This window comes from Haliotis asinina, chromosome 16 (genome assembly GCF_037392515.1).
Source record: "Haliotis asinina isolate JCU_RB_2024 chromosome 16, JCU_Hal_asi_v2, whole genome shotgun sequence".
Lineage (NCBI taxonomy): Eukaryota > Metazoa > Mollusca > Gastropoda > Lepetellida > Haliotidae > Haliotis > Haliotis asinina.
The window spans coordinates 1,129,083-1,154,925 of NC_090295.1; the positions used below are offsets into that span (position 1 = coordinate 1,129,083).

General features: G+C 39.1%; 1 protein-coding gene across 13 annotated transcripts in view; it reads right to left on the reverse strand.

The window, feature by feature from the left end:
• Nucleotides 1-572: 572 nt before the first annotated feature.
• The window catches only part of LOC137268659 (chromodomain-helicase-DNA-binding protein 4-like), a 51,482-nt gene continuing 26,211 nt past the window's right edge, over nucleotides 573-25,843 (reverse strand). For 5 of the 13 annotated variants that reach the window (XM_067803242.1, XM_067803240.1, XM_067803235.1 and 2 more), the window contains 24 exons: nucleotides 23,326-23,447; nucleotides 22,920-23,093; nucleotides 22,125-22,263; nucleotides 21,743-21,874; nucleotides 21,408-21,525; nucleotides 21,092-21,216; nucleotides 20,511-20,742; nucleotides 19,981-20,132; nucleotides 19,373-19,595; nucleotides 19,137-19,178; nucleotides 18,952-19,031; nucleotides 17,783-17,874; nucleotides 16,960-17,146; nucleotides 16,337-16,684; nucleotides 15,947-16,112; nucleotides 15,469-15,615; nucleotides 14,886-15,144; nucleotides 14,327-14,459; nucleotides 13,897-13,997; nucleotides 13,512-13,606; nucleotides 12,151-12,507; nucleotides 9,892-9,927; nucleotides 6,665-6,745; nucleotides 573-2,967 (listed from right to left, as the gene is read on the reverse strand). In XM_067803242.1, coding sequence (XP_067659343.1) covers nucleotides 2,846-2,967; nucleotides 6,665-6,745; nucleotides 9,892-9,927; nucleotides 12,151-12,507; nucleotides 13,512-13,606; nucleotides 13,897-13,997; nucleotides 14,327-14,459; nucleotides 14,886-15,144; nucleotides 15,469-15,615; nucleotides 15,947-16,112; nucleotides 16,337-16,684; nucleotides 16,960-17,146; nucleotides 17,783-17,874; nucleotides 18,952-19,031; nucleotides 19,137-19,178; nucleotides 19,373-19,595; nucleotides 19,981-20,132; nucleotides 20,511-20,742; nucleotides 21,092-21,216; nucleotides 21,408-21,525; nucleotides 21,743-21,874; nucleotides 22,125-22,263; nucleotides 22,920-23,093; nucleotides 23,326-23,447 — 3,663 coding nt within the window. In that variant the 3' untranslated portion in view covers nucleotides 573-2,845. Of the gene's footprint in view, nucleotides 2,968-6,664; nucleotides 6,746-9,891; nucleotides 9,928-12,150; nucleotides 12,508-13,511; nucleotides 13,607-13,896; nucleotides 13,998-14,326; nucleotides 14,460-14,885; nucleotides 15,145-15,468; nucleotides 15,616-15,946; nucleotides 16,113-16,336; nucleotides 16,685-16,959; nucleotides 17,165-17,782; nucleotides 17,875-18,951; nucleotides 19,032-19,136; nucleotides 19,179-19,372; nucleotides 19,596-19,980; nucleotides 20,133-20,510; nucleotides 20,743-21,091; nucleotides 21,217-21,407; nucleotides 21,526-21,742; nucleotides 21,875-22,124; nucleotides 22,264-22,919; nucleotides 23,094-23,325; nucleotides 23,448-25,843 lie in introns of all 13 variants that reach the window. The other 8 variants (XM_067803239.1, XM_067803237.1, XM_067803234.1 and 5 more) reach the window with 4 other exon arrangements.

Consider the following 25,843-nt stretch of genomic DNA (forward strand, 5'->3'; position numbering starts at 1 on the left):
AGTCAATCTGACTGGGGAATCCCCATCGGTGACTGATTACAAACATGGTTGGCTGTATATGGCATGGAGGAGACAATCTGACTGGGGAATCCCCATCGGTGACTGATTACAAACATCATTGGCTGTATATGGCATGGAGGAGTCAATCTGACTGGGGAATCCCCATCGGTGACTGATTACAAACATGGTTGGCTGTATATGGCATGGAGGAGACAATCTGACTGGGGAATCCCCATCGGTGACTGATTACAAACATGGTTGGCTGTATATGGCATGGAGGAGACAATCTGATAGGGGAATCCCCATCAGTGACTGATTACAAACTTGGTTGGCTGTATATGGCATGGAGGAGTCAATCTGACTGGGGAATCCCCATCAGTGACTGATTACAAACATGGTTGGCTGTATATGGCATGGAGGAGTCAATCTGACTGGGGAATCTCAATATCGCACTTTATCACAACCCCAAATGGTTGAATTGGGGTCTGATACCCAAGTAGCTGTATGGAGAACTCTGGACTTCCTGTAAACACTAGTCATCACTCCATGCAAAATAAATCACAAGACATTGATTAAGTGTTAATGTTTTTAATAGACAAAGAGACTGATTTTTTATCTTTCACATTTTGGCCATAGAACACTTGTTTCTACAACCTGCATATATAAACAGGTCAAAACACACTTTCATATTTACAGTTCGCAGTCTGAATAATTCTAAACCATTGAAATGGAGATGATAAACTTTCTATAAATTTGAAGATGAAAATTCACACATACTGATGTCATTTGACGATTCATGTTTTCCACAATTCCCCATGATAAGCAGACCTTCAGCAGCCTTGAGGAAACTCTGAAGTTCCTTTTTGTCAATGGAATGCCTACATCTGTTGAAAAGCTTGTTCATCAGATCCATAAATAATACAAATGCTACCGGTACAAATTAAAGCTATGACATATTGTACAAGTTGAATCTCAATAATCACAATCACTTCAAATATGTCTTTTCTTTCACTGATACATGAATATACCTCTTTGTCTGACAAAACAGTATTAATGATAATGGACACAAAAAAAAAAAAAACACTGACAAATAATTCAATATTTGGACATCCAGAACTTGAGAGAGATCTGTACCTTGGTAAACATGATGACCAATATTGGATGCATTCCTAACACTTGCACCATTATTTTCGTAAATTCAACTGAACCAGAAACACTTACTTCACTCTATATGACAAAAGTTACACTGCTATTGCCACATATGACTGGATTCCTCAAGGGAGAAAGTATACATTTGCCCTTTTTCACATAAGGAAATTCTGTACCTAAAGCAGGGAAGGATGGAAATACCTTGACTGCTTGCAACACTGACGCCAACTCCCAACATTAATAAGAGTCGGAGGTACACAACATACTTGTTACTTAGAGACCGTGGTCAACACCGCTGTATAAAAACAGTCATAGAATAATTTTCAACATTGCTGCCATCGCAACGGAGTAAAAAATGTGATATGACATTCAAGGGTAACACAATGGGTAAAATAACAACAAAAAGGATGAACATGTGCCTTTTAGACCCTCTTACTCGATGATATATTTTTAATATAGCCATCTTTTATGTAGTATTCTGTGAGCACTTTTAGAAACATGATATTTATGGGCTAGACACTGTTCCAATTAATACCCAATGATACAGATACCCTAGCGATAAATAATTTACATGAACATCTGATGTCGGTGAAGCGCAAAGAAAATAACAAAATCTTTTAAATATTACAGGCTATTTTAAAATATTCTGGTGCCATTTACATATTGCATATAAACTGTATAATAACTGGAGAATTGGACTTTTTCTTCATCGCAACCATATCCAAAGCAGGATTGGAATTCTTGAATTCACATAGATTTATCTGTGGGTTCCTGCCATGTAGGCTTTGTGTCAATGGACATTTAGGAATATTTAAGCTGAGATAATTTTCATGTCTCTTACACCGTAACTAACGGGTCACTTGAGATGAAAATGTTCGACATCTTTTAACATTTCTTATAAACTGTTGACAGCAAAATAACTAGTGGCATAACAAAGGGAAAAAATAAATCTATGCATAGTGATAACATTTCAGATATTTACATAAAATTATCAAACTTTTTTGTTTATAATTCTAAGAACAATACCTCTGATTAACATCATGACCATTCATTCCTGTTTCGACATGACTCAGATATGTAACAGATATCCTCTTGACTGCCAACTTGTCCAAAAGTTATGAAGTAAACCCATCATACAGACTGAATGTGCATACGAAGCGGGAAATCCCCTTTCCAACTTACGTTTATGCAGGGGTTGGATATCCTTTAATGATGTAGTAGGGGGTAAGGTATTCAAATCATAAACATACATGGTTAAAAAGAAATTGCTCAAAGACATTTATACTGACTTTATTGCACAGAAAAACAAACAGTAGTGCAAGCTTTATCATGATGCACAGATGTTTATTTTAGTTTCATATGCTACAGTTTGTGAGGAAGTTTACTCAGGTTCCAAGATTGCTTTACAAATATTCTCCCAATTCTTAAAGTTGAACAGAAGAAGAATGATAATAATTATAATAAAGTTGAACATGAGATAAGCTTTTTCACAGCAAAGCATTTTACTTTAAAGGCAAAAATATTTTAACTTTTGCACATGCTCAGAATAAGAATGTGTATTCACAAGATGAGATGATATATATGCAGTGTAAAGTTTGACTTTTGGAGTTGACCAGAAAAAAAAATACAAACTAAAAAAAAACAACAGCTGTACATGATGGCATAAAATGACGAGGTTGGGCCACGACCTTGACCTTTAATCGTCATCAATACATATAACATCCTTCTTCCCATTGACCTTGGCAGTGTCCAGTTTACTGTCCATCTTGCTGGGGCCACTTTCTTTCTTGGTCAGGTCCTCAGCTTGTCCAGTTGAACCTGCCAACAAACACCACTGGTATTCACACAGTTAACTTCACACCTTCACCAACTACACAAATTATCTATCTAGCTTAAACCATCTGATGACTTGGTGCTTACAGTTGTCCTTTTAAAACTGTACTTACATGATATCGCTTAGTCAAAGCCCTTCTTTGAAAAGCTCATTTCGATCAAATCAATTTAATCTTAGATATAATGATCATTACCTCTTCACACAAACATTTGCTCCCAAATAGATGCAAATCAAGCCAGTAATTTCAAACGTTCTATTGCCCCTGTTTTGAACATATCAAGTTCAGAATTCACTGGTATGAACAAAGACAGATGTTTAAGGACACAAAACAACATTCTTTTATACTTCCACAAAGGCCATTTTCAAGTGGAACCGGGCACGTGCCTAGCCACAGAGGTGTATCGCATTCGACCTCACTGACACAATGACAAAATGAAAATGGTTTTCTCAAAAGCACTTTTTTGGGGGAAGAAAAAAATAAAAAATTAATGGCAATTTGAAATTAAGTCCACTTGTGATGTGAAGTAAATGATCAAGTATTTTTATACATGTGGTGCTCTGTGTATCAATAGGGTCGAATACAGAAAGATATATCAACCAACAACCAACCTAGCTCACTTTGAGGACTTTGATGGGGCATCTGTAGGGAAGAAAAATATATGCGATGAACATCTATGAAATTCTTGTGGAAGAGATGTAATTTTGAGAGTTTACTTCCCATAGACAAATTATCATTAGCACAAGTTGCATTGGAAAAATGTGATATACTTTCTGGATGCCTCTAGATTCACATCAACACAATACAGACTCCAGATCCACCTGTGTAGATCTCTGTGGAAATATACTACTGGGATATATGATAACTATGACATAAGCGGGGACGGAGAGAACCGCATTGCAAAGTTCATTCTGGCTTAAAGGCTGTTCACGTCCTACAGAAGCATTCAGAAAATACTAACGTGAGGCGATATATTACATATTTAATCTAATCACTGGCTCCACGAGAAAATGGCCCAAGCTGGTTTGCTGATAAATCTGAATTATGCAACATGACATATGAAGTAAACTTGTGACGACACACCATAACTATACTTTCAGCCTTCAACAAACATGAAGCCACGTCTAAACAAAACACCAATCAGGAGAAACATGCAAATTGGGTGTCAAAGAATTTGTCCTCATGAAGCTGATCACACTGCATGTAAAAGTTTGACATCTGCCAAATATTTACTTGATCCCATAAACATAAGGACAACTTCATCGGTTGTAACTAGGAACATTTGATCTAAGCAAATGCTGCAATTAATAATCTATCACAAAACTTCAAAAACACTGTCTGACAAGAAACAGGTTCACTCATTTTGACTTGACAAACAAAACAAGTGGGAAAACATTCACCATTTTGTTAATCACGTCAACTAAATGGACGGTCAAGTGCAAGCAGGGGCATGAAGAAAATATTCTTTGAAAAAACATCAGACGTAAGTTCTGAAAACAAGACTAACATCCATGGCAGATATGAACTGATCACATGACATGGCATGATGCTCTGTGTTCAGGCCAGGCACTCGCAGAATAAACTCAACGCCAGAGGGTGATTAATATTTTCTGGCCTCAACACGGACACTAGATGGCTGACATGGCTCTGCAACAAGGTGGAACTAAGAGCTATAGCCCATGCAGAAACGAGTGTTACACAACATACGTAGTGGTAGAAACTGGTCCAAACCAGCTGGTGGCAGATTGTCCGGTTTCATCTGCCAAGAAAAGGGCTCAGCAGGCCCAAGAAAAGGATTGGGTGGATCAATAGGAACTGTTTGTGAGAGAGAATGAGATAAAGTGTTACTGGAGGTCACGACACTGGGTTGGAGGTTGATGTTACCTGAGGCCATGGCACAGGTTGGAGACTGAGATAAGGTGTTTCATGTGGTCTGGACACAGGTCGGAGATTGAGATAAAGTGTTATCTGTGGTTAGGACACATGTAGGCGACTGAGATAAATTGTTACAAGTGGCCAGAGGACAGGTTGGAGATGGAGATAAGGTGTTACATGTGGTCAGGACACAGGTCGGAGATTGAGATAAGGTGTTTCAGGGGGCCAGGACATGAATTCGAGATTGAGTTAAGTGTTACATGAGGCCAGGAGAGGGATCAGATAATGAGATAAGGCATTAAATGGGGGCCAAGACAGGAATGAGAAATTGAGATAAGTATTATACGGGGCCAGGACTAAGGGTAAAGTAGGACTTAAACAGGTCAGTGATTTTGTCACCTATCAATATTAAGGAGTGATCTGAAAGGTATTCACAACACTATCAACTTTATAGATTCACAGCTTTGGATAATTTTTATCATACTGAAAAATGTTAATATATCTCACGCTCTCTGTCATTTAAAAAAAAAACAACACAAAGTAGACAAAGTCATCAATATCCCCCGCAATGGCAAAATACTCTTCATGAATATGTTTACTAGTTTTGATGATGTTAAATGTTGGTTAAGTGGAATGAGATTATTGAAAATATTTTACTCAGAATTCCAAAACAACCAAAAGGCACCAATACACCTCCAGACCAATCTATCTTTGGTGAAAAATATTTAAAGGTTTCATAATTCTACTCTGGAAAAGAACCCTAACCCTAACCCTAACCCTAACCAACCCTTGCCAATACCCATATCAGTCAAAGTCAAACCCCGCAACTATGTTTGGCATTTCAACAACATCATGTGATCCACTAAAAATGGAAACCTTATGAATGCCTGTCTTTCCTTTCAAGAAAGATAGAAAGATCATGCAGCATGATGCTGGGCACCTGTTCAGTTTCGGTCATAATCAAAGGTATAAAAGCAATGGGTTTGCCAATATCCATATCATAAACATTTAATGCAAATCCAAATCTCAGTCTTTTCGTTTTGTGAAAAACAGAGGTATGAATTTTGAAAAAAATTGTTGAACGATGCACAACTCCATTGATGACTCTCAGCCATGCTCGTGTTGAGCATTGATTTTTTTTGCTCTAAATTATCAGATTAACATTAATACTTGAAAGAAATTCGGTATAATTATAAATTACTTAAATGATCAAATTTGATGGCATAAAAGAAAATAATAGTAAGATCAATTCTGAAACACACACGCACGCGTACCTATCATGAGACCTATCATTTCCATGAAACGAGGAACAGGAAATACCAAATAAGGCATATTTAGAAAGAGAGAGAGGTATTGTGAGAGGACGATCACTCTAGGCTGTTACTTCAGCTTCCTGAATACAGGAAGTACCTGGGCTGTAATTCTGCAGGTCTCCATGACATCAACCATGTCACATTCAAATGCATAGATCGATGCTCATACTGTTGATCACTGGATTGTCTGGTTCAGTCTTGATTATCTACAGACTGCCACCACATAGTTTGAATGTTGGTGAGTGCAGCATAAAACTGTAATCACTCACTTTAATCAGTTACCTGACTAAACTATACACTGGTGCATCTTTTCAGAGTGAAAGCACCTGTCTCAATCTGACCCACCATGTCAAGTCTGAGCTACCCACCAGTTAACCTACTCTGGAAATCAAGGCACAGCAGGAGCCTTCTATCTCAGATCTCCATGGATACATAACCTGTAGGGTGCAATCCTGTCCTACAGAAGCAGCAGACTTTCTACAGGCATCTACTCACCAGATGATGGGGCTGGGGACCGATGGGAGGGGCTGGGTGTTGCTGATGGCAACCGTACACTCTGACCACCTGGGACTGCACCTGTAAACAATGGCACAACCATGAAGAAGTTCAGGTACATGGGTGTGTCACAAGCTGCACAACTAAATACCTTGACGCAACATGAGTTCCACCGTAGTCTCGAGTAAAATCTGGCAGACTCAGTAAGAGAGACATCCCCAAGATTGTGACAAGTGGCAAAGCGTATACTTGGAAACTTCACTACCTCAGTGTTTGCCCCAGGCATAAAGATTTAGGATTGATCATCACTCCCTTGTGTCATGAGAGGGAGTCGTGGACATTTTTTTACGAGTCATGGACATGTTTGGGAGTCAACTTCAGTTTGGAACTTTCGAGACATCAACTGTCATTGTTTAATAAGAACATAAGACAAGGTGGGGCAGGTCAGGTATCTGATCACCACTGAGCAGTTAACTGGCAAAATTTAAACGAAGTAGTATTAAGCAGAAGCAAATTACGATCAATTGTGCATCAAACACGTAGGTTTCCAAGTCAGGGCAAATACTACTACCTGCGATATCACAATTTCCCTCATTATTTTTCTGTCCTGATCATTCCATGTAAATTTTCAAATATTCATATATCTGGCAATAAGTTCTCCTATTCATGTTGTCATGGTTGTAAATCAACTGTCACAAGCCTGACTACCTGATCCAAAGCCACTTATATCACTAACCGATGAAACTTTTGTTTGACACAGACAAATCATGACGAGGTCTATGGGAAATGTCGTGACTGAGACCAACTGATGTGTTTAGCTTCTCACCAAACAGGTTATCTGTCTTAAAGAATGAATAAACTCAATTTTTTGGTACTCTTTTTACCACTGCATATGAAAGACCTCTGGTTAGTCATAAACTGTACACCATCTTATTTTTAAAAAAACTTGTGGTTAATTAATACCAAGCACTTAAAAGTTGCTAAAAAGCCATCTGCTTCTCTCTCGCCCGCAAACGAAACCACAGACAGGTTACGTAACTCTGTCGCCGGTGCCCTGCAGTGATGTCATAGAAGGAACGATTTTCAGTTAGTTGCATAGAAACTGTGTATGAAGCTCGTCATTTTGCTGATTTCTTGACGTCAAAGACATGCCAAATTGTTGTGTTGTCGTCAACTGGGGTCGGGTGATGGTGTCACTATGCACAGATTTTCCACCAGACCTCATAGTTAGTGCTTAAATTGGTTGTTTGTGTGTGCAAAGCGAGCGTTGTCGAAGCCTGTGGTATATACTAAATCGGATGGTTCGCCCCCTACCACACTTCCAGGATAGAAAATGGAGTTCAAGTTTCATCGAGTTTACAAATCAAGACTGCTTACTACACATTGCTGGCCAAAAGGATTTTGCATGAATATAACGCTTTCTTCCTTGGAAGCAAGGTTGTGGTCGAAGTGACAATATTATCGAAAGTAATATTATATTGACCCCCATCTCACTTCCAAGAGTGAAATTGTTATGTTAAAAGCAATGTCATGTAAAATCCTAATGTCCATCAATAAAATACATATTTTACCATCAGTGAAAAGTAATTTTGATTTTGTAAGTTGGTGAAAACAAACTTAAACACCATTCATCCTCAGACAGGGCGCCGCCATTTTTGAAAATCATGAAGTCACAGGCTATAGTCCATTTGAATTAATGAGATTATGGTTTGTTTTCATCAAGTCGGAAAATCAAAACTACTTTCAACTAGTAGTTAAATATGTACTTGAATCATAACCAAAAGGAGTTTGCATGACACAACCTGTAACATAACATAAGCGAGGTCGGGGTCGAAGTGAAAATACTGCGTGTTAACTTTCTTCACTTGCTAAATTTACTTGGCTTGTAACGTTCACTCACCAGTATGTAGACACTTGTCAATATACATCTTTATATTTGGTCTCATAATCCTAATTACTTTATAATCATACTTGTATGCATTTTGAAACTTAATAAAAAGAAGCAATCTGCGAATATTTAACAGGAATGTAATATCTAGACATTTTACAGTTTGCATATATGATTCATAATTCACATGCATGCCCTAGTGTATGTCATCTGTATCATTAAACTTCACGTAATGATTGTGAGAACATATAGCTTTCATTTTTCACAACAGCTGTTGCAATTTCAGGTTTGTACAAACCTGTAAACGAAATAGTTTGCCTCTTGAAATGTAGATCAATTCTGCAAATAGACCCTCATATCTATACCTACTATTACATCACGGAGACTCGCCGCTCTGATTGGTTGAAATTTCGTTTGCGGCTGAGAATTGTGCACTGTTGTCAAAAAGGTCGATTTAAAGTAATTATAGATCGAAATGAGCAGTTTTAATGACAGGGTTTCATTTATTATGAATGATGTCAAGGAGTGATTTATGTCCCTAGAGTATATGTAATCTTTAAAGGTATCAAAAGCAAGTTCATCCACACTGGCCCCAAGACATCAAACTAAGCTATTGGTCGGTTCATACTGACAAATCGCTATCTAAATAGTATGCAATATGGTGTACTCAATTTAACAAAAAATGATAAAATAAAACAATTCTTTCACAAAACAATGTATAAAAATGTAAAGCAAAGTATGCAAAGATGGCTGCCGCCATATATGTACTGAGTTCATTAAATTACTGACAATGACATTCTGCACATAAAGAAATCACAGCACAGAAAGCTGAAACAGAATCACTGATGAAATGGGATGAGCTCTTTCACCAAATGCTTTTAAGAAATCAAGGTTGAATACCATGTTTGCAAAAGTGAAATCATTCCCAAAATAAATGTCTTGAAATTCAATTTTCTTCATTTTGTGGTGAAAACCTCTTTACAAAACAAACAAAACGACCTAGTTACCAATAAATAAATAAATAAATAAATAAATAAATAAATAAATAAATAAATAAATAAATAAATAAATAAATAAATAAATAAATAAATAAATAAAACCCAAAAGCATTAAGGTTAACAAGGACATCAAAGTAATCATCACTTGAGGAAACAGTGTTGAGATTGTCAGACATCTGTTGAAGGAGGCCAACTCCACCAACTTTATTACACAAATTAACAAAGGCTTTTCCACTTCTTTAAACAGTTCATGGTCAAACGTAAATTTTGATGACAATGGGAGCCAGTTTTCCCAATACTGTTTCCTCTCTTGGATATGGCCATCAAATTACAATGCTAACCTGGCAGAAGCGGCATCATGGGAAACCCCATGGGTCCTGAAAGTGAAGTAGCCAGGTGTTTAGCTCAGTTGTATCACAAAGGAACAAACTCGTTTCTCTTGGATTTGTAACTGTATCACCGTGGACAAATATCTCTATCAAACTGTCTTGTCACACGAATGCAATTGCAAATTGAGCAGCTACTTTTGAAGAATCAAGACCTGTATTATTAATCTTACTTCTAAATGCAAAGAGAATGTTTAAGCTTGCAAGCTATTTCATTAAAATTATACTTCAATAAAAATGTTAATACCAGTTTCATACTTATTTGTCTGTACGTCATTTTATCTCACATTTAAGTTTATACTTTAAATTACACATGCAGGAGTACAGGTCGATATCGTCGAGCAGCGGTAACCAAATCTCTACAAACTACAAACAAATTGTATGACTTGATTCTACACAGAGTGACAGGCTGGCCCCTAGCATTTTCCTCAACAAAGACAAAACCTTAATCTGCATCGCACTGCCACAAGATACGTACATCGTCATGTGACAATAGCTGCAACATGATCCACCTAATAGACACTTGCCCTTAAATGTGGGTATCTGTGTTCTAGATCAGGCAACAAAATATTTCCTTATCAACACTGTAAACAGGATACAGGACGATTTGACACTGCATAAGTGATGCCACCAAATATCTGAACCCATATTCCAACTCAATAAGTATTCAAAAAGTTGAATAATCTAAAACATAGGTACACATATTTGAAGGCAAGTAGTACAGTAAGCGAACTGTGTTGCAGTTTTGTTGGACAACTGACTTAAATATGGCAGTGCTGTTAGTATGGCATGTACAGAGTAGGACTATCTTACTAGAAGACAGACAGCAGCTCTGTTAAGTGAAACCATTTATAGAAAGCAGTACAGAGAAATGGTTACCGCAGCTGGATACCGTCATGCCTACAGACACGGGTACAGAGAATCAACTAGGATGTTTTGTATTGAACAGCATTGTGAAGCATAAGTAAACATTTGGATTTGTTCTACCCATCTTCAAGCCAGACATGGTCAACCAGCAAATTTACAAAGCAGTCCATACAAAATGAAATAAGCGAAACGAACCAAGTATATTAAGCACTAGAACATCTAATATGCGGTGGTAGTAGCTCGATATCAGAAACTTTTGTGAACACTGAAGATTCTTTTCGGGGTACTAGGAAAACGGGGAAACCTCCAAAAGGTTCTGCACTTGGAAGAAAACGTTGACTAGTTTCATATTTTTGTTTTGTTTCACAAAAAGGGTTTCTTTTATTCTCATGCATTTTGAAAGCACCAAGGAAAGGTAATAATAAAACAAATGTGTAGCTGCTTCCTGCATAAACACTGCATCAAGACTGTACAAATATATAGCAACCAAATTCAGTGACAAGCCAATCTTCAAAGTAAGCCAGTGATACGAACAAATACTATTGTGAGGTAGGCTGAAATTAAGACAGAAGCTTAGTGACCCAGCTGTCATGCAAAGCAACTTATAACCACATGATTAATTAATTACTGGTCTCTCAAGTCTGGAAAAGTGGAACATACTTCCAGAGTGTTTACATTAAGAAAAGTCTTGTAACTGTCCTTTTCAATTTCTGTTCCTTTGATTTCAAACACCTTTGAATGGTCATATAATTGTGATTTTAGGGGCAAAATATTGTTTCACATATGATTCAGAGCTGACATGCTTCTGAGAAGTAAATATTTCTTGTTATTGCACCAGCAGAGAATAGTTTCAACTACCTTGTTAGAGTATTGCCGGCTAATATGGACAGGTGATTGTTAGCAAGGTTGGCAAGGGTTGGAGAGACATTAATTAATGCATAGTGGTCTAATGCACATGAATCTACTGAGGCAGCAAAGCACTAAGGATGAGAAATCGACTGGAGACGAAACAGTTCACATATCAGCAACCCCTACTGAACCTGGAAGCAAGGTCTTCGATTAATTCAGACAACAGCCAAATTAAGAGCTACAAGTGTTAACAGTGACTCTGTTGAAAGAGACGTAAAGTAAACAGAGTAGTTTCCAAAAGTTCCAAAATATTTCACCACACATCCCAAACTTTGTGCACATTCATGACATAATTCTCTGAGGAACAAAGCAGTGTCAACATCTGCAGCTCATAAAACTTGTCAGTGCACATAAAATAGTTCCTGGACACAGAACAAAGCATGTGAAGCTTGCCGATTCTCACAACATGCCATGACATGAAGGCTCCCCGCTACCAACCTTGATTAAATGATGTAGGGGGGACCCCAAACTGCGGTCGAAACCCTGCAAAACTGGAGTTAGAGTATGGTCCTCCAAAATTGCCTGCAGCTGCCGCTGCCATGAACTGGGAGGACACAGCTGCAGAAGATGTGGCTGCAGAGCCTGAAGCAGAACTTGACCCACCAGAGAGTGTTGGTGTTGGAGGACCGGTCGTCGAGGAAGGAGTAGCCTGGTTTGGGTTGACCAATCGGTTGAGGATATTCCTCTCAGACATCTGTAGTCGCTGGGTGACCGGGGGCACACGGGCAAGGGTGGCCGGGAGACGGGCCACATCCTGTTTCATGTCACTCAGCAGCTCCTCCAGCTGGTTTAGCACTGGATAATGTGCAGATTACCAACGTTAATACACAGCAAGTGTGGTACACACGCACACACACGCACGCACGCACGCACGCACGCACACGCACACGCACACACACACGCACAATATTCATGCAAATGCAAACATTCACTGCCAAGATCTCATAAGTAAATAACATCACAATGTCAGCAGATATTCAAATTCTTGTATGTGCCTTTCAACAATTTTTGTTCAGAACTGACTCATGTGATATATTTACAATATATTCACAGATGAAAGTGTTTTCAACTTGCCAGCAAGCACATGTTACTGCACCCAGACACACCAAAACTGCTAAGGTAAACTGGGCTGGTTGGGTTCAACCCCCTTTATAAAAAATTCCTGTTATATCACAGCATGTCAACTATATCTAGGAGAAACATTTGAAACGATACAGGTGACGAGTTACCATTTCTGTGAAACTCATGAGCAAGTTTATTTTGCTGACAAACGTAGAAACACGCTAAGTGCGAAACAAGATGCCACCCGTCAGGGCTGCATCAACTGAAACAGACCTCGATTCGTATTTCGATAATGGACCCATGATTTGGTTCTTCATATAATTAACAACACCAGATTTTATTTACAACAGGGTCAGCTTTTTCAGAATGAAATCCATTGTCAAGTTGGCAAAGTCTGCTAACAACAATTCTCACTGGATAATGGGCAGGCATCAACCAATCATGTTTCATCTTATTCTATTACACAGAACTGCTAGAGCTGGAGTCAAAATTATATTCTGGCTGCATAATTTAAATAGGCATTGAAACATCATATCCAAAATCTAAATTAAGGAGTCAGAATCAATTTTTGATGAATTGAACATTGATTTGTTGCAGCCCTACCCCCATCATCATAAGTTTAAGGCCTCCTCTACAAGGCATGTTACTCTGCACATTCGCTTGTGCCCCACGGCAACCATGAAGGGCATATCTCCGTAATGCAATAACAACCATGAAAGTGAGAAGATGCAACAGACCTTTATGTAGCACAGCATTTGCAGGCTTGTTCCCGCCCAGGGATTCTTTAGATAGATGCTGATGACTCTCAGCTAGACACTCAAGTTCAGCAAACCTGGAGTAAGACATGTGAAAAATCAGGAACCAGTTAAAGCTGGAGAAATATTTGGCAATGATGTGCTAGGAATCGAGAATACTTTTGGGGGGACCTGCAGTGAAAAGTGAGCTCTCGATTTCATAAAAACATCCCAAACAATCATGACAAACTATTATGTTCACCATACATGTAGAATTGTTAGTTCCAGAATAATGGAACACCAGAATAATACATAAATCTGTGTTCGGTAGTAAAACATCACAGAATAGTTTAGCTGTTATTTCAAATGACCACACACAGTTATCTACCTTGCATTGAGTGCCATGGCAGGATGAGTTGGGTCCTGAGTAAGGTTGAGGTAAGCTGCACGTCTCAGTTGCTCTTCAATGACTAGGGCCTGCTCAAGGAGCTGAATCAGAAACTCACATTAATTATCGCCATCTACTGTATATGCACATCATGAAAGAATATGATCATCGATGAATCACAATCACATCTTGTATGCATGCCATGAAGAGCAAGTCAATAACTTACAATACATGATTACTCATCAACTACAATCACTATGTATAGCATGGACGGCTAGATAATGGAACACAATCTCACTTTCTGAACTACATCAGAGCTGAAAGACGTGTAGAACACGAGAGGGTAAACATTAACACCTGATGTTTATCGGTTGAGGTGACAGCTGTACTGCTTATAATACATCGGTTTTAATTAGCCGGCCAATCATACCTTAAACCTCCTTGCCAGGAACTTGTTCTTGATCTCCAGGAAGTTTCCTTTACCCTGTTCACTGATGAAAGGTTCATTTATGATCTGGAAGCGGGGATCATTCTGAATGTCCTGCCACCGACCATATCCAAATCTGAATCTGGTTAAGGGAAACCTTGGGAGAAATCTAGACTTGGATTGTACTTTTTGCACGAGGGGGTTATGGAAGAATGTAAAACTGTGGGTTCAGGTGAAAGGTCAGTGTCCAAATGGCTGAATATAATACAGATCATGTTAATGATTACACCACAATAGGCACTTACTTCTGTTTAATGTCACACTGTTTTCAAGAACATACATCAGCAGCTGAAATAAAACACTTGTCTCTTCTATGTTGTCTAATTGCAAAACCGTAAGCTCATAAATAATGATACCAGGAAGATACTGTCTCAGGAAAGATAATATGGCCTGTGACAAATTTCTAAGAAAGTACCCAACATGTTAATCACAGGAGACTTATCTCAGACAGTCATTCCAACAAGGTCCTACATGTGACGATAGTGAGTACAGGGAAGGATACGTGACAATGCCGGCAAGCAGCCAGTAGTCATGACGACGATGCCAGACCTCGTGTTCACGCCCTGCCTGCAGGGCTCGTTGTTCATTGGCCCAGAGCGTGTGAAGCTCTGTGAAGCCACCATCAGCAATATTAAACATAAACTTCTGGAACTGCTCGTCCCTCTTCTTCTCCTCTTCAGAGCGAGGCACAGATTCCTTCTTGGGTTCAACTTTCTCCTTCTCTTTCTCGTCCTTTTCTCCCTTCTCCTTGTCTTCTTCAACTGCACAAAGACACAACCCAGATTAATCATCACACCATGGATGAATGCTGAGATCTGATTGGTTCAGGTGTGTGGATCAAACGTAATGTATTATAATCACATCTAAACATACATATGGAAGCAAGATGAAACCGTGTTTCTCAAGACATTTGTCTGTATGTATGCGCATGCATATGTTTACCTGTTATTTGGAGTTTTGTGGAATAAGATTAGACTTGGGATACATATAACACACAACCTACAGTGATACTTCCACAAATGCGGCTAACATGCTAAGGAATAAAGACAAAGTCCATGAAAATAATGTTTCCAAGCAACACAAACCCTCTTTCTTCTCTTCCTTTTTCTCATCCTTGTCTTCTTCCTTCTTTTCATCTGCTTTCACATCTTTCTTCTCCCCATCTTCCTTCTTCTCATCCTCCGCCTTCTCACCTCCCTTGGAGTCATCTTTTGCCTTCTCGCCGTCAGCCCCTACAATGACATCACATGCCTCATCACACACGTACACAATACTGAGCAATGTTAACTGAGCAACACTGCACCAAGTTGAGGTTGAACATGGAAGCTGTTGTCAGCATTGTTAACATCTTTCACCAGAACAGGTGGGTCCTCTCTGACTGTGACCCATTACACCACCAACTAATGTGCAGTCCAAACAGAAATACCAGGTGTTGCTACACATGCCCTAACCGTGTCCATTTGGATAAAATATCTTGTAGAAACACATGTAAAAGGTAAGAAAGAACGAATGGTTTTAAGAAATCAAATGTTACAGTGTGTTCAGTTCAGCAAGTTTGTTTACCTTCGGCCTTCTCCTCTTTCTTCTCGGTGGTGTCCATGGGGACTTCCTCCTCCTTTGACTTCTCCTCAGCGGCCTCCTCCTTGGGTTTCTCCTTCACCTCCTCCTCTTTCTTCTCCTCGGTGTCCATGGGCTCTTCCTTCTTCACTTCCTCCTTATCACCCTCCTTCTGCAGAAAACAATCACAATAGCACATCTCAGTCACGTTTGCTAGTCTGGTGGTTAGAGTGCTGCCTGTCATGCTCATGGCCACAAAGTTTCATGTTACTCTGTCAAGAAATGCATGTTAAAGGAGGTGAAAAACCATTTTCACTGTACATAAATTTGTAAAGAATTTCTGTTCCCTGATTTGGCTGCAGCTGTAGATTCCCGGGGACTATACCAACAACACACCTGTTCAGCTTCTTCCTTCTTATCCTGAGTATCCTTCTCTTTCTCCTCATCCTGTCCTTCTTTCACCTTGTCAGGTTTGTCTTCCTCCATCTTCTCCTCCTTGTCTTCAGTTTTCTCTTCTTTCTCTCCTTCTTTGGTTTCCCTCTTCACTTCTTCTTTACCATCCTCCTTCTTCTCTTCCTTCACCTCCTTTTCATCCTTTTCCGGGGCTGGTGATGCTGCTGCTGCGGCTGTAGCCGCTGCAGCTGCTGCTGCAAGTGCAGCCTCTTTCTTCATCCTTTCAACAGCATCCTCAGCCTTTACGTACGGCATGCTGTGAGTGCCATTGATCGCCTCAAATTCTTGAATCTGTACACGATAAATTACATGATATTTTCCAGTGACAAAAGAAAGCGCTGTTTGTCACAAATAACTGATTACTGAAAATAATTTCGTTACTTATACCCTCCGAGATAAATGACGCTTTAACCAAAATGAATCTAATATGAAGCAATCTTCCATTCATTACCGCAATACCAACTGAACCAGAAGACCAAGGACTTCAGATTAGCAGTATTAAATTGACTCAGTATTACTTGCTTCAACATGTCACAACGGATTCAAAGAACTGAAATGCTACTAACCTTTTTCCTAACTAGAGACATGATTCCAATTCGAGTGAGTACATGTTGTCGAGACAGCCCTTCCCTTGGCACACCATCAGCAAAGGTTTCGGAGTTATCTGCTCCTGGTTCACAGAGATGCCGCATGAAGAGTGAGACATAGGCCTTGAATACTTTCTCGGATTTCCCGCGGAGATCTCGAACCAACCTGAAAACATCAGAATGGCTAAAAGAACTTCTGAATGAATCACTGGGATAAGCAACATACAAAAAAACAACAGAACTGCATGCAAACAAAATACAAAAAGCAGAAACATGATATGTAGTATTCATTTACAATGCCAGCACAATACATACAATACCACAACTTGAACAAGCACTTATGCAAGATTTAACTAAGATGAACAGGTTAAAATTTCAATTACAAACTGACAGAAAATAAAATTCTAAAGAAAAAGAAACAACATGTTAAGGGCAAAATATCACATATTTAGTATAACACTTTTTCGGTGAAGTACAGATTATAGTACTGTTTAAGTTGAATCCCATTTGGGATTTGAACCCACACTCTGTCATACACCTAATCATCAGCATATTAAGTCAGTGACCCACTCAGCCACAATGGCTTCCACAATAACTGAAATGAGACAGAAGGTAGCTTAGAATGTGTTATAATGTGTTCCTCTCTGACAAGTCCCAATAGAGACGTTTACAGGTTTGTCTCAGTGAGTGAGTTCAGTTTTGTGCTGCTTTTAGCAATATTCCAGCCATATCACAGCAGGTGACACCAGAAATCAGGTATGAAAAATAGTGTGCACTGGTCAATGTCCAGGCTACAACTTACCACTGAGAATTAAACGCATCTTGAGGAGGCATGCCCCATCTCATCACAGCGTTTAGGAAAGCCTTCCTCTGTCGAGCATTGAAACCAAGCACCTGAAAAATAACAACCAAAGGTTGTCTGAAACATGCCACACATTAGAAATCCTGACAGTATGTGTAACCTTACAGTCTCTGTCTGAAACATGCCACACACTAGAAATCCTGACGGTATGTATAACCTTACTATCTCTGTCTCAAACATGCCACACACTAGAAATCCTGATGGTATGTGTAACCTTACTATCTCTGATGTACTGTATGTCCTAGAAGTACAGCTTAACAAGGTTATCATATGGCTCATGTCTGACAAGGCCATCATATGGCTCATGTCTAACAAGGTTATCACATGGCTCATGTCTGACAAGGCCATCATATTGCTCATGTCTGACAAGGCCATCATGACTCATGTCTGACAAGGCCATCATATGGCTCCTGTCTAACAAGGTTATCATATGGCTCATGTCTTACAATGTTATCATATGACTCATGTCTGACAAGGCCATCAAAGGGCTCATGTCAAACTGAACTGCAAAAATGCACAAGTTTGTCATGCCTTCCAGCTTTATGACTGAAAAGTGATGAATAACATTTGCAAACTCATACCAAATCTAAAAGCTATATTTTGAACGACTAAATCCTGAAATTCGAATGTGTTTTGGTGTGGTTTGATGATCATTGTGTGGAGAAGTGAATCAAGGAAAAGACAAGTGCATTATTTTTAGCCTACATTACCTGAAACTAGGACTTGAATTTGAATCTGAACTATCAGCTCAAACCCAAGAGCTACAACTACTATTGTCATGAAGAATCGCACAAAATGTCCTGCAATGCCTTATAGACAGAAGTAAACTCAATCGCTTCCATCCCTAATGTTTGCGGTTTTGTTCTAGTCTTCCACTGAGAAGAAATAGATAAGCAATCAATTTCTTGTAGAGGGAAGACACATGTGGCCCACAATTAGTAATATTACTGCTATACCACGGTGGCTCCTCACTTAATTTGTACAATGGGTGGATAGTGTGGGCATATTCTGCCCTCTACCTTAGTCCAAGGAGGTACGTAGCTATCCGTTGATTGCCACAACTATACTGTGTTTTTCTAATATGTTCAGAAGTTCAATCCTTATCTTACCTCAATCTGTCCATTGACACGAGCCAGTAGAGGTGGCAGTGGTCTATCTTTCTCATTGCCACGCTTGCTACGTCCTCGTACTGCAATCACAAATATTGATGATTTAGCTCCCAAACAACACTGCTTTTTTGTTTATAGTATTTGGATGTCAAACATGGATAAGGACAAATTATAACAACACTTACCTTCAGGTTTGTCTTCGAAGTCATCATCATCCTCTTCGTTGTCTGAAACATCACAAAGACTTCATTAATTATGTGACAATCTGACAATCCAATCCAATCATCTGTGAGAAACTGTCATAAAATGAACCAAATGAGGGAAATTTACTGTGTATCTTTTATATACTTTTCATTCAACCTTCAGTCAATCCACAAACAGTGAGCAGTAACATGCAATATGAAACGTTGCGTCAACTTACTGAAGTCAGAATCGAAATCAGACATGCTCTCCTTCCAGGCTTCATCTTCCTGGCCATTCATTGCATCGTTGTAGTTGACCTGCTTGCGGACGCGCTTCCCCTTGCCGAGGGTGCGAGCCATGTCTTCCTGCTGCTGCTCGTAGTGGTGGCGTAGCAGCTTCTCCCAGTACGCTGGGTCGGCATGCTCCGCCTCCTGCTTCAGCACCTCCATCTCTGTCTCATCCTACAGTCAAAAGTTTGTGGAATAACACTGTACTCAGTGTATAAGCTGGGTAACAACAGACTGTAAATGGTCTGGACCAGACAATCCAAAGACTGATATTTTCAAAAAGGGTGCAAACTACATATGATATGGAACTAACATGGAGCTTGATCTCCAGGGCCCTTATTCTGAAAACGATTGATTGCCTTAAGAAGTCTTAACTTTGATCATAGCTAATGTGTTACGAAACGATCCATAACCGTAAAAATTCTTATCTTTGATCGCAGCCAATGTGTTAAGAATAGGCTTAAGACTTAAGAAGTTTGTAGTGCTATGAACGTTTCAGGAAAAGCTAGCCAGATCTGTTTAGCTGCCTTTACGTGGTCTGCTATGGAGTCAGACTCACCTCTTCCTCCCCTTCCTTGACCTGATAGCTGGCCACCTTGAAGGAGCTGAGGTACTCGTTCATGGCCATCTCCTTTTCCTCTTGTCCCTCTTGGGTTCGATCCAGCAGCCGAGACAGCGCTGCGTCATCGTACACGATTCGATCATCCCCTGCTGTAAAAACAGTTTGAACACTGAAGTCCACGCTACCATAATACAACTATTCTGCTACATAAAGAAACCGAACCCACACAAAGAATAAACAACTATTCAGATACCACCTGTGGACACTGTTCAGACACACACTAAGAAGAGAGAAGTTCAATTTGTTAACTTTTTACATCTTTTTGTGTGATGAGAGGATCTAACTATGTAACTTAATATCTATGCTTTTGACAACAGGGGAGGTTGAATGTTGACTACCAAATTTGGATAGCAAGGATTCCAAAACAGTTGTGCCAACTGAAGACTCAAACTTGACAGTTTTTTAAATTACAAAATTGAACTTCCATTGAAATATCTGGGTTTCTAATGACTAGAGGATCTAAATACCTTTTTCTTCCTCTTTGAAAAGTTCCTCAGTACCAAACTTGAGAATGTCATCAAGTTCTTTCTTGGACATTGTTGTGCTCTTGTTGCCGAGGCCAGGTCTGACGACCAAGTGGGTCAACATCATCTTCTTCTTGGCCACCTGTGTAATCCTCTCCTCAACAGATGCTCTGGTTACAAAGCGGTAGATCATCACCTTGTTGGCCTGCCCAATTCGGTGAGCACGACTGAAAGCCTGCAACAAGTCACACACATAAAAGTCAATGTACAGATGGTGGTTCTTTGTAAGCAAAATGTATTCATCATCTGCGAATTGACAGTCACCAAATCAAAAACAAATTTAAAAATTCCAAATTTTATGACAATTAAAGTACCAATGAAGCAAAACTTCCTGGAAAAAATATTTTCAGTAGACTGGTCCTATTAGTAACAAAATGCAAAATAGGGAAATAGGTCCTCATCTCCGTCTAAGTCTTGTTTAGGCAAGCACTATGGTGGCACTGCCAACCTGATTTTTTGCCTGTCACTAGGACAAATCTTCACGAAACTTGCTAGTCAAGAGTGCTGTGAATAGTACAACTTACCTGGATATCATTGTGAGGGTTCCAATCTGAGTCGTAGATGATGACAGTGTCAGCGGTTGCCAGGTTGATACCAAGACCACCTGCCCTTGTGGACAGCAAGAAGCAGAAGGCAAGGGCTCCATTGGCTGCAGATTAACAGACGCATTGGTCAGTTGATCAATAATAATATGATCATAATACAAAGGGAATCACTTCAACTGTGACAAAAGGGCTCTAATCATCATAATTTGGCTCTGATGTTTACTATCTTAAACTATGTTCACTTTACTGCAACTTCTCGTGATAACTGCTAGGACACCTATGACAGCTAACATACCGTTAAACCTGTCTATAGCATCCTGCCTGAGCGATCCAGTCACTCCTCCATCTATTCTTTCATACTTGTAACCTTCCGCCTCCATGAAGTCCTCCAGAATGTCTAACATCTTCGTCATCTGGAACAAAACATGATTTCAACTCACTATCATCCCATTGTTATATCCCAATCTTTGTCTGCATCAACATTAGTCACTGCAACTGTTCTGGTTCATTGAACGAGTTTTGGCAGCATAAAAATACACTGACATTTGTATCTTGCAAACAAACAATTAATGTCAGTTGTGTGGTATTTATTCTAAGACAAATCCATGATGGAGTTTCCCCATCTTTTACCTGGGAGAAAATGAGCACTCTATGGCCTTGTTCTTTCAGCTTTTTCATCATCTTAGACAGCAGCTCCAGTTTTCCGCATGACCTGATCAGAGACTGTCCCTCAAAGGCACCATTTGGGAACTTGGGAGCTTCCTGTAAAGTGTGAGAAAATCTTATAAAGCACCATGACCACTGGTTACTGAAGAATTTCAGGAATATAATAATCTGTCATACAAGTCTTCTGCCAACACCTTCATCTATCCTGTCTTGAAGGATCACTAGAGAAGACTGTCTACTTTATACAGTCTTAAACCATGAGGGCGAGATTGTGTACCGAAGACAGTGCGACTTGTTCCATGGCAACAGAGAGGCAGACTGCCTATGGTGACAGTGTGACACTTACCATAGCAGCAGTTGGGAAGAGATAGGGGTGGTTGCAGCACTTCTTTAAGTCCATCATGATGTTTAGCAGAGACACCTGAGTCCCACCTTTGGTATTCAATGCATCAAAGTTTCTTGTCAAGATGTACTTGTAGTACTTCCTGTAAATACACATACAATATTACAAATAGCTCACACCTCACAATGTGAAATGTAAGACAGCAAGATTATTTTTATATGCCTTTGCAGTTACATAAATGTACAGGTGTTGTGGTTTCCTGCCTAGGGCTAGAAGCTGTATTTTAAAAATGTCACATTTTTTATAGAGGTTATGACACATGAATTTCCTTGCCCTTTTCATAATATGGTTTTGTTACTGACTGATGAACCAGGTTGTACACACAAACTCAACTCAGAAAAAACACCAGTTATTTTGTTCCCATACCGTTATTCAGCAAGACCTGATCAGAGAATAGAGTGATTGTGTGTGAGTGAATTAAACTTTACTCCTACCCCAACAATACTCCAGCAATATCATGGCAGGGAACACTAGAAATGGGCTTTACACATCGTGTCCATGGGGGGGTATCGAACATGGGTCTTCGGCAGCACAAGCAGCCACCTAAACCACTAGACTACCCCACTGCTCCATCTAGTGACTGATTTCTTGAGGATTGAGTGAACAGTTAGGGGACAAAGACAGTAATACTCATGTCATCCCAATAGCTAGCTGTCAATGTCAACAAATAAGCCAATTCAAACTCAGTCTTCACAGGTCAGGAGCTATTGAACAAAATGTGCCTTAAGACATTCTTACTTCTGCATTGGACTGAGCTCCACTCTGACAATGAATTCACTCTTGGACGGAATTCCCTTGAGGACATCAGCCTTGAGACGTCGGAGCAAATGTGGACCCAACAGATCGTGTAACTTCTTCACCTGATCTTCCTTTGAAATGTCAGCAAACTCGTCAAGGAAGCCTTGAAGATCACTACAAACCATTTCCAAGAATACATTAGGTAAGCATAAACTATCAAAGAAGTCTTCCCTACTTTTAATGTGATGTAACAGAAATATCATCTATTAAATAACATGGGAAAGAAACTGGTCCGTGTAACCATGTAGTCGATGAAGTTCTCTGGTGTAAGAATGTTATGTGACATAAAAGTAATACCACCTAATAAATAACACGAGGAAGAAACTGATCCTTGCAATCTACTCACTTGAAGTTCTCCGGGGTGAGAAAGTTCAGGAGATGGAACAGTTCCTCCAGGTTATTCTGCAGAGGAGTTCCTGTCAACAGCAGCTTATACCCTATCTTGTACGAACTCAAGATACGGAAAAACTGAAAAATAGGTCACATACTTCGTTAAACACCAACAACTAACAAATGCAGAAAAACAAATAAACCTGAGCCATTATCCTTCGAAGGCCATGAAATCCACAAAACACAGATACAAAAACACAATTGTTCACTCAATGCACCAGGGATACAAAACTGGCCACAACGAAAGTGACCTTAACAAAGTACCTTGTCCTGATTAATTCTCCACATGCCCTGATAGTTTTGACCAATTCATGATGCTGTAATTATGAAAACATGAATGGTATACATGGTACTTGATGTTAATGTTTAGTGGCCTAGTTCTTGAGAAGTGATAAATAGCCAAGAAAGATACTTGATGTTAATGTTTAGTGGCCTAGTTCTTGAGAAGTGATAAATAGCCAAGAAAGGTACTTGATGTTAATGTTTAGTGGCCTAGTTCTTGAGAAGTGATAAATAGCCAAGAAAGGTACTTGATGTTAATGTTTAGTGGCCTAGTTCTTGAGAAGTGATAAATAGCCAAGAAAGGTACTTGATGTTAATGTTTAGTGGCCTAGTTCTTGAGAAGTGATAAATAGCCAAGAAAGATACTTGATGTTAATGTTTAGTGGCCTAGTTCTTGAGAAGTGATAAATAGCCAAGAAAGATACTTGATGTTAATGTTTAGTGGCCTAGTTCTTGAGAAGTGATAAATAGCCAAGAAAGGTACTTGATGTTAATGTTTAGTGGCCTAGTTCTTGAGAAGTGATAAATAGCCAAGAAAGGTACTTGATGTTAATGTTTAGTGGCCTAGTTCTTGAGAAGTGATAAATAGCCAAGAAAGGTACTTGATGTTAATGTTTAGTGGCCTAGTTCTTGAGAAGTGATAAATAGCCAAGAAAGGTACTTGATGTTAATGTTTAGTGGCCTAGTTCTTGAGAAGTGATAAATAGCCAAGAAAGGTACTTGATGTTAATGTTTAGTGGCCTAGTTCTTGAGAAGTGATAAATAGCCAAGAAAGATACTTGATGTTAATGTTTAGTGGCCTAGTTCTTGAGAAGTGATAAATAGCCAAGAAAGATACTTGATGTTAATGTTTAGTGGCCTAGTTCTTGAGAAGTGATAAATAGCCAAGAAAGGTACTTGATGTTAATGTTTAGTGGCCTAGTTCTTGAGAAGTGATAAATAGCCAAGAAAGATACTTGATGTTAATGTTTAGTGGCCTAGTTCTTGAGAAGTGATAAATAGCCAAGAAAGGTACTTGATGTTAATGTTTAGTGGCCTAGTTCTTGAGAAGTGATAAATAGCCAAGAAAGATACTTGATGTTAATGTTTAGTGGCCTAGTTCTTGAGAAGTGATAAATAGCCAAGAAAGATACTTGATGTTAATGTTTAGTGGCCTAGTTCTTGAGAAGTGATAAATAGCCAAGAAAGGTACTTGATGTTAATGTTTAGTGGCCTAGTTCTTGAGAAGTGATAGTAGCCAAGAAAGGTACTTGATGTTAATGTTTAGTGGCCTAGTTCTTGAGAAGTGATAAATAGCCAAGAAAGGTACTTGATGTTAATGTTTAGTGGCCTAGTTCTTGAGAAGTGATAAATAGCCAAGAAAGGTACTTGATGTTAATGTTTAGTGGCCTAGTTCTTGAGAAGTGATAAATAGCCAAGAAAGATACTTGATGTTAATGTTTAGTGGCCTAGTTCTTGAGAAGTGATAAATAGCCAAGAAAGGTACTTGATGTTAATGTTTAGTGGCCTAGTTCTTGAGAAGTGATAAATAGCCAAGAAAGGTACTTGATGTTAATGTTTAGTGGCCTAGTTCTTGAGAAGTGATAAATAGCCAAGAAAGGTACTTGATGTTAATGTTTAGTGGCCTAGTTCTTGAGAAGTGATAAATAGCCAAGAAAGGTACTTGATGTTAATGTTTAGTGGCCTAGTTCTTGAGAAGTGATAAATAGCCAAGAAAGGTACTTGATGTTAATGTTTAGTGGCCTAGTTCTTGAGAAGTGATAAATAGCCAAGAAAGGTACTTGATGTTAATGTTTAGTGGCCTAGTTCTTGAGAAGTGATAAATAGCCAAGAAAGGTACTTGATGTTAATGTTTAGTGGCCTAGTTCTTGAGAAGTGATAAATAGCCAAGAAAGATACTTGATGTTAATGTTTAGTGGCCTAGTTCTTGAGAAGTGATAAATAGCCAAGAAAGGTACTTGATGTTAATGTTTAGTGGCCTAGTTCTTGAGAAGTGATAAATAGCCAAGAAAGGTACTTGATGTTAATGTTTAGTGGCCTAGTTCTTGAGAAGTGATAAATAGCCAAGAAAGATACTTGATGTTAATGTTTAGTGGCCTAGTTCTTGAGAAGTGATAAATAGCCAAGAAAGATACTTGATGTTAATGTTTAGTGGCCTAGTTCTTGAGAAGTGATAAATAGCCAAGAAAGGT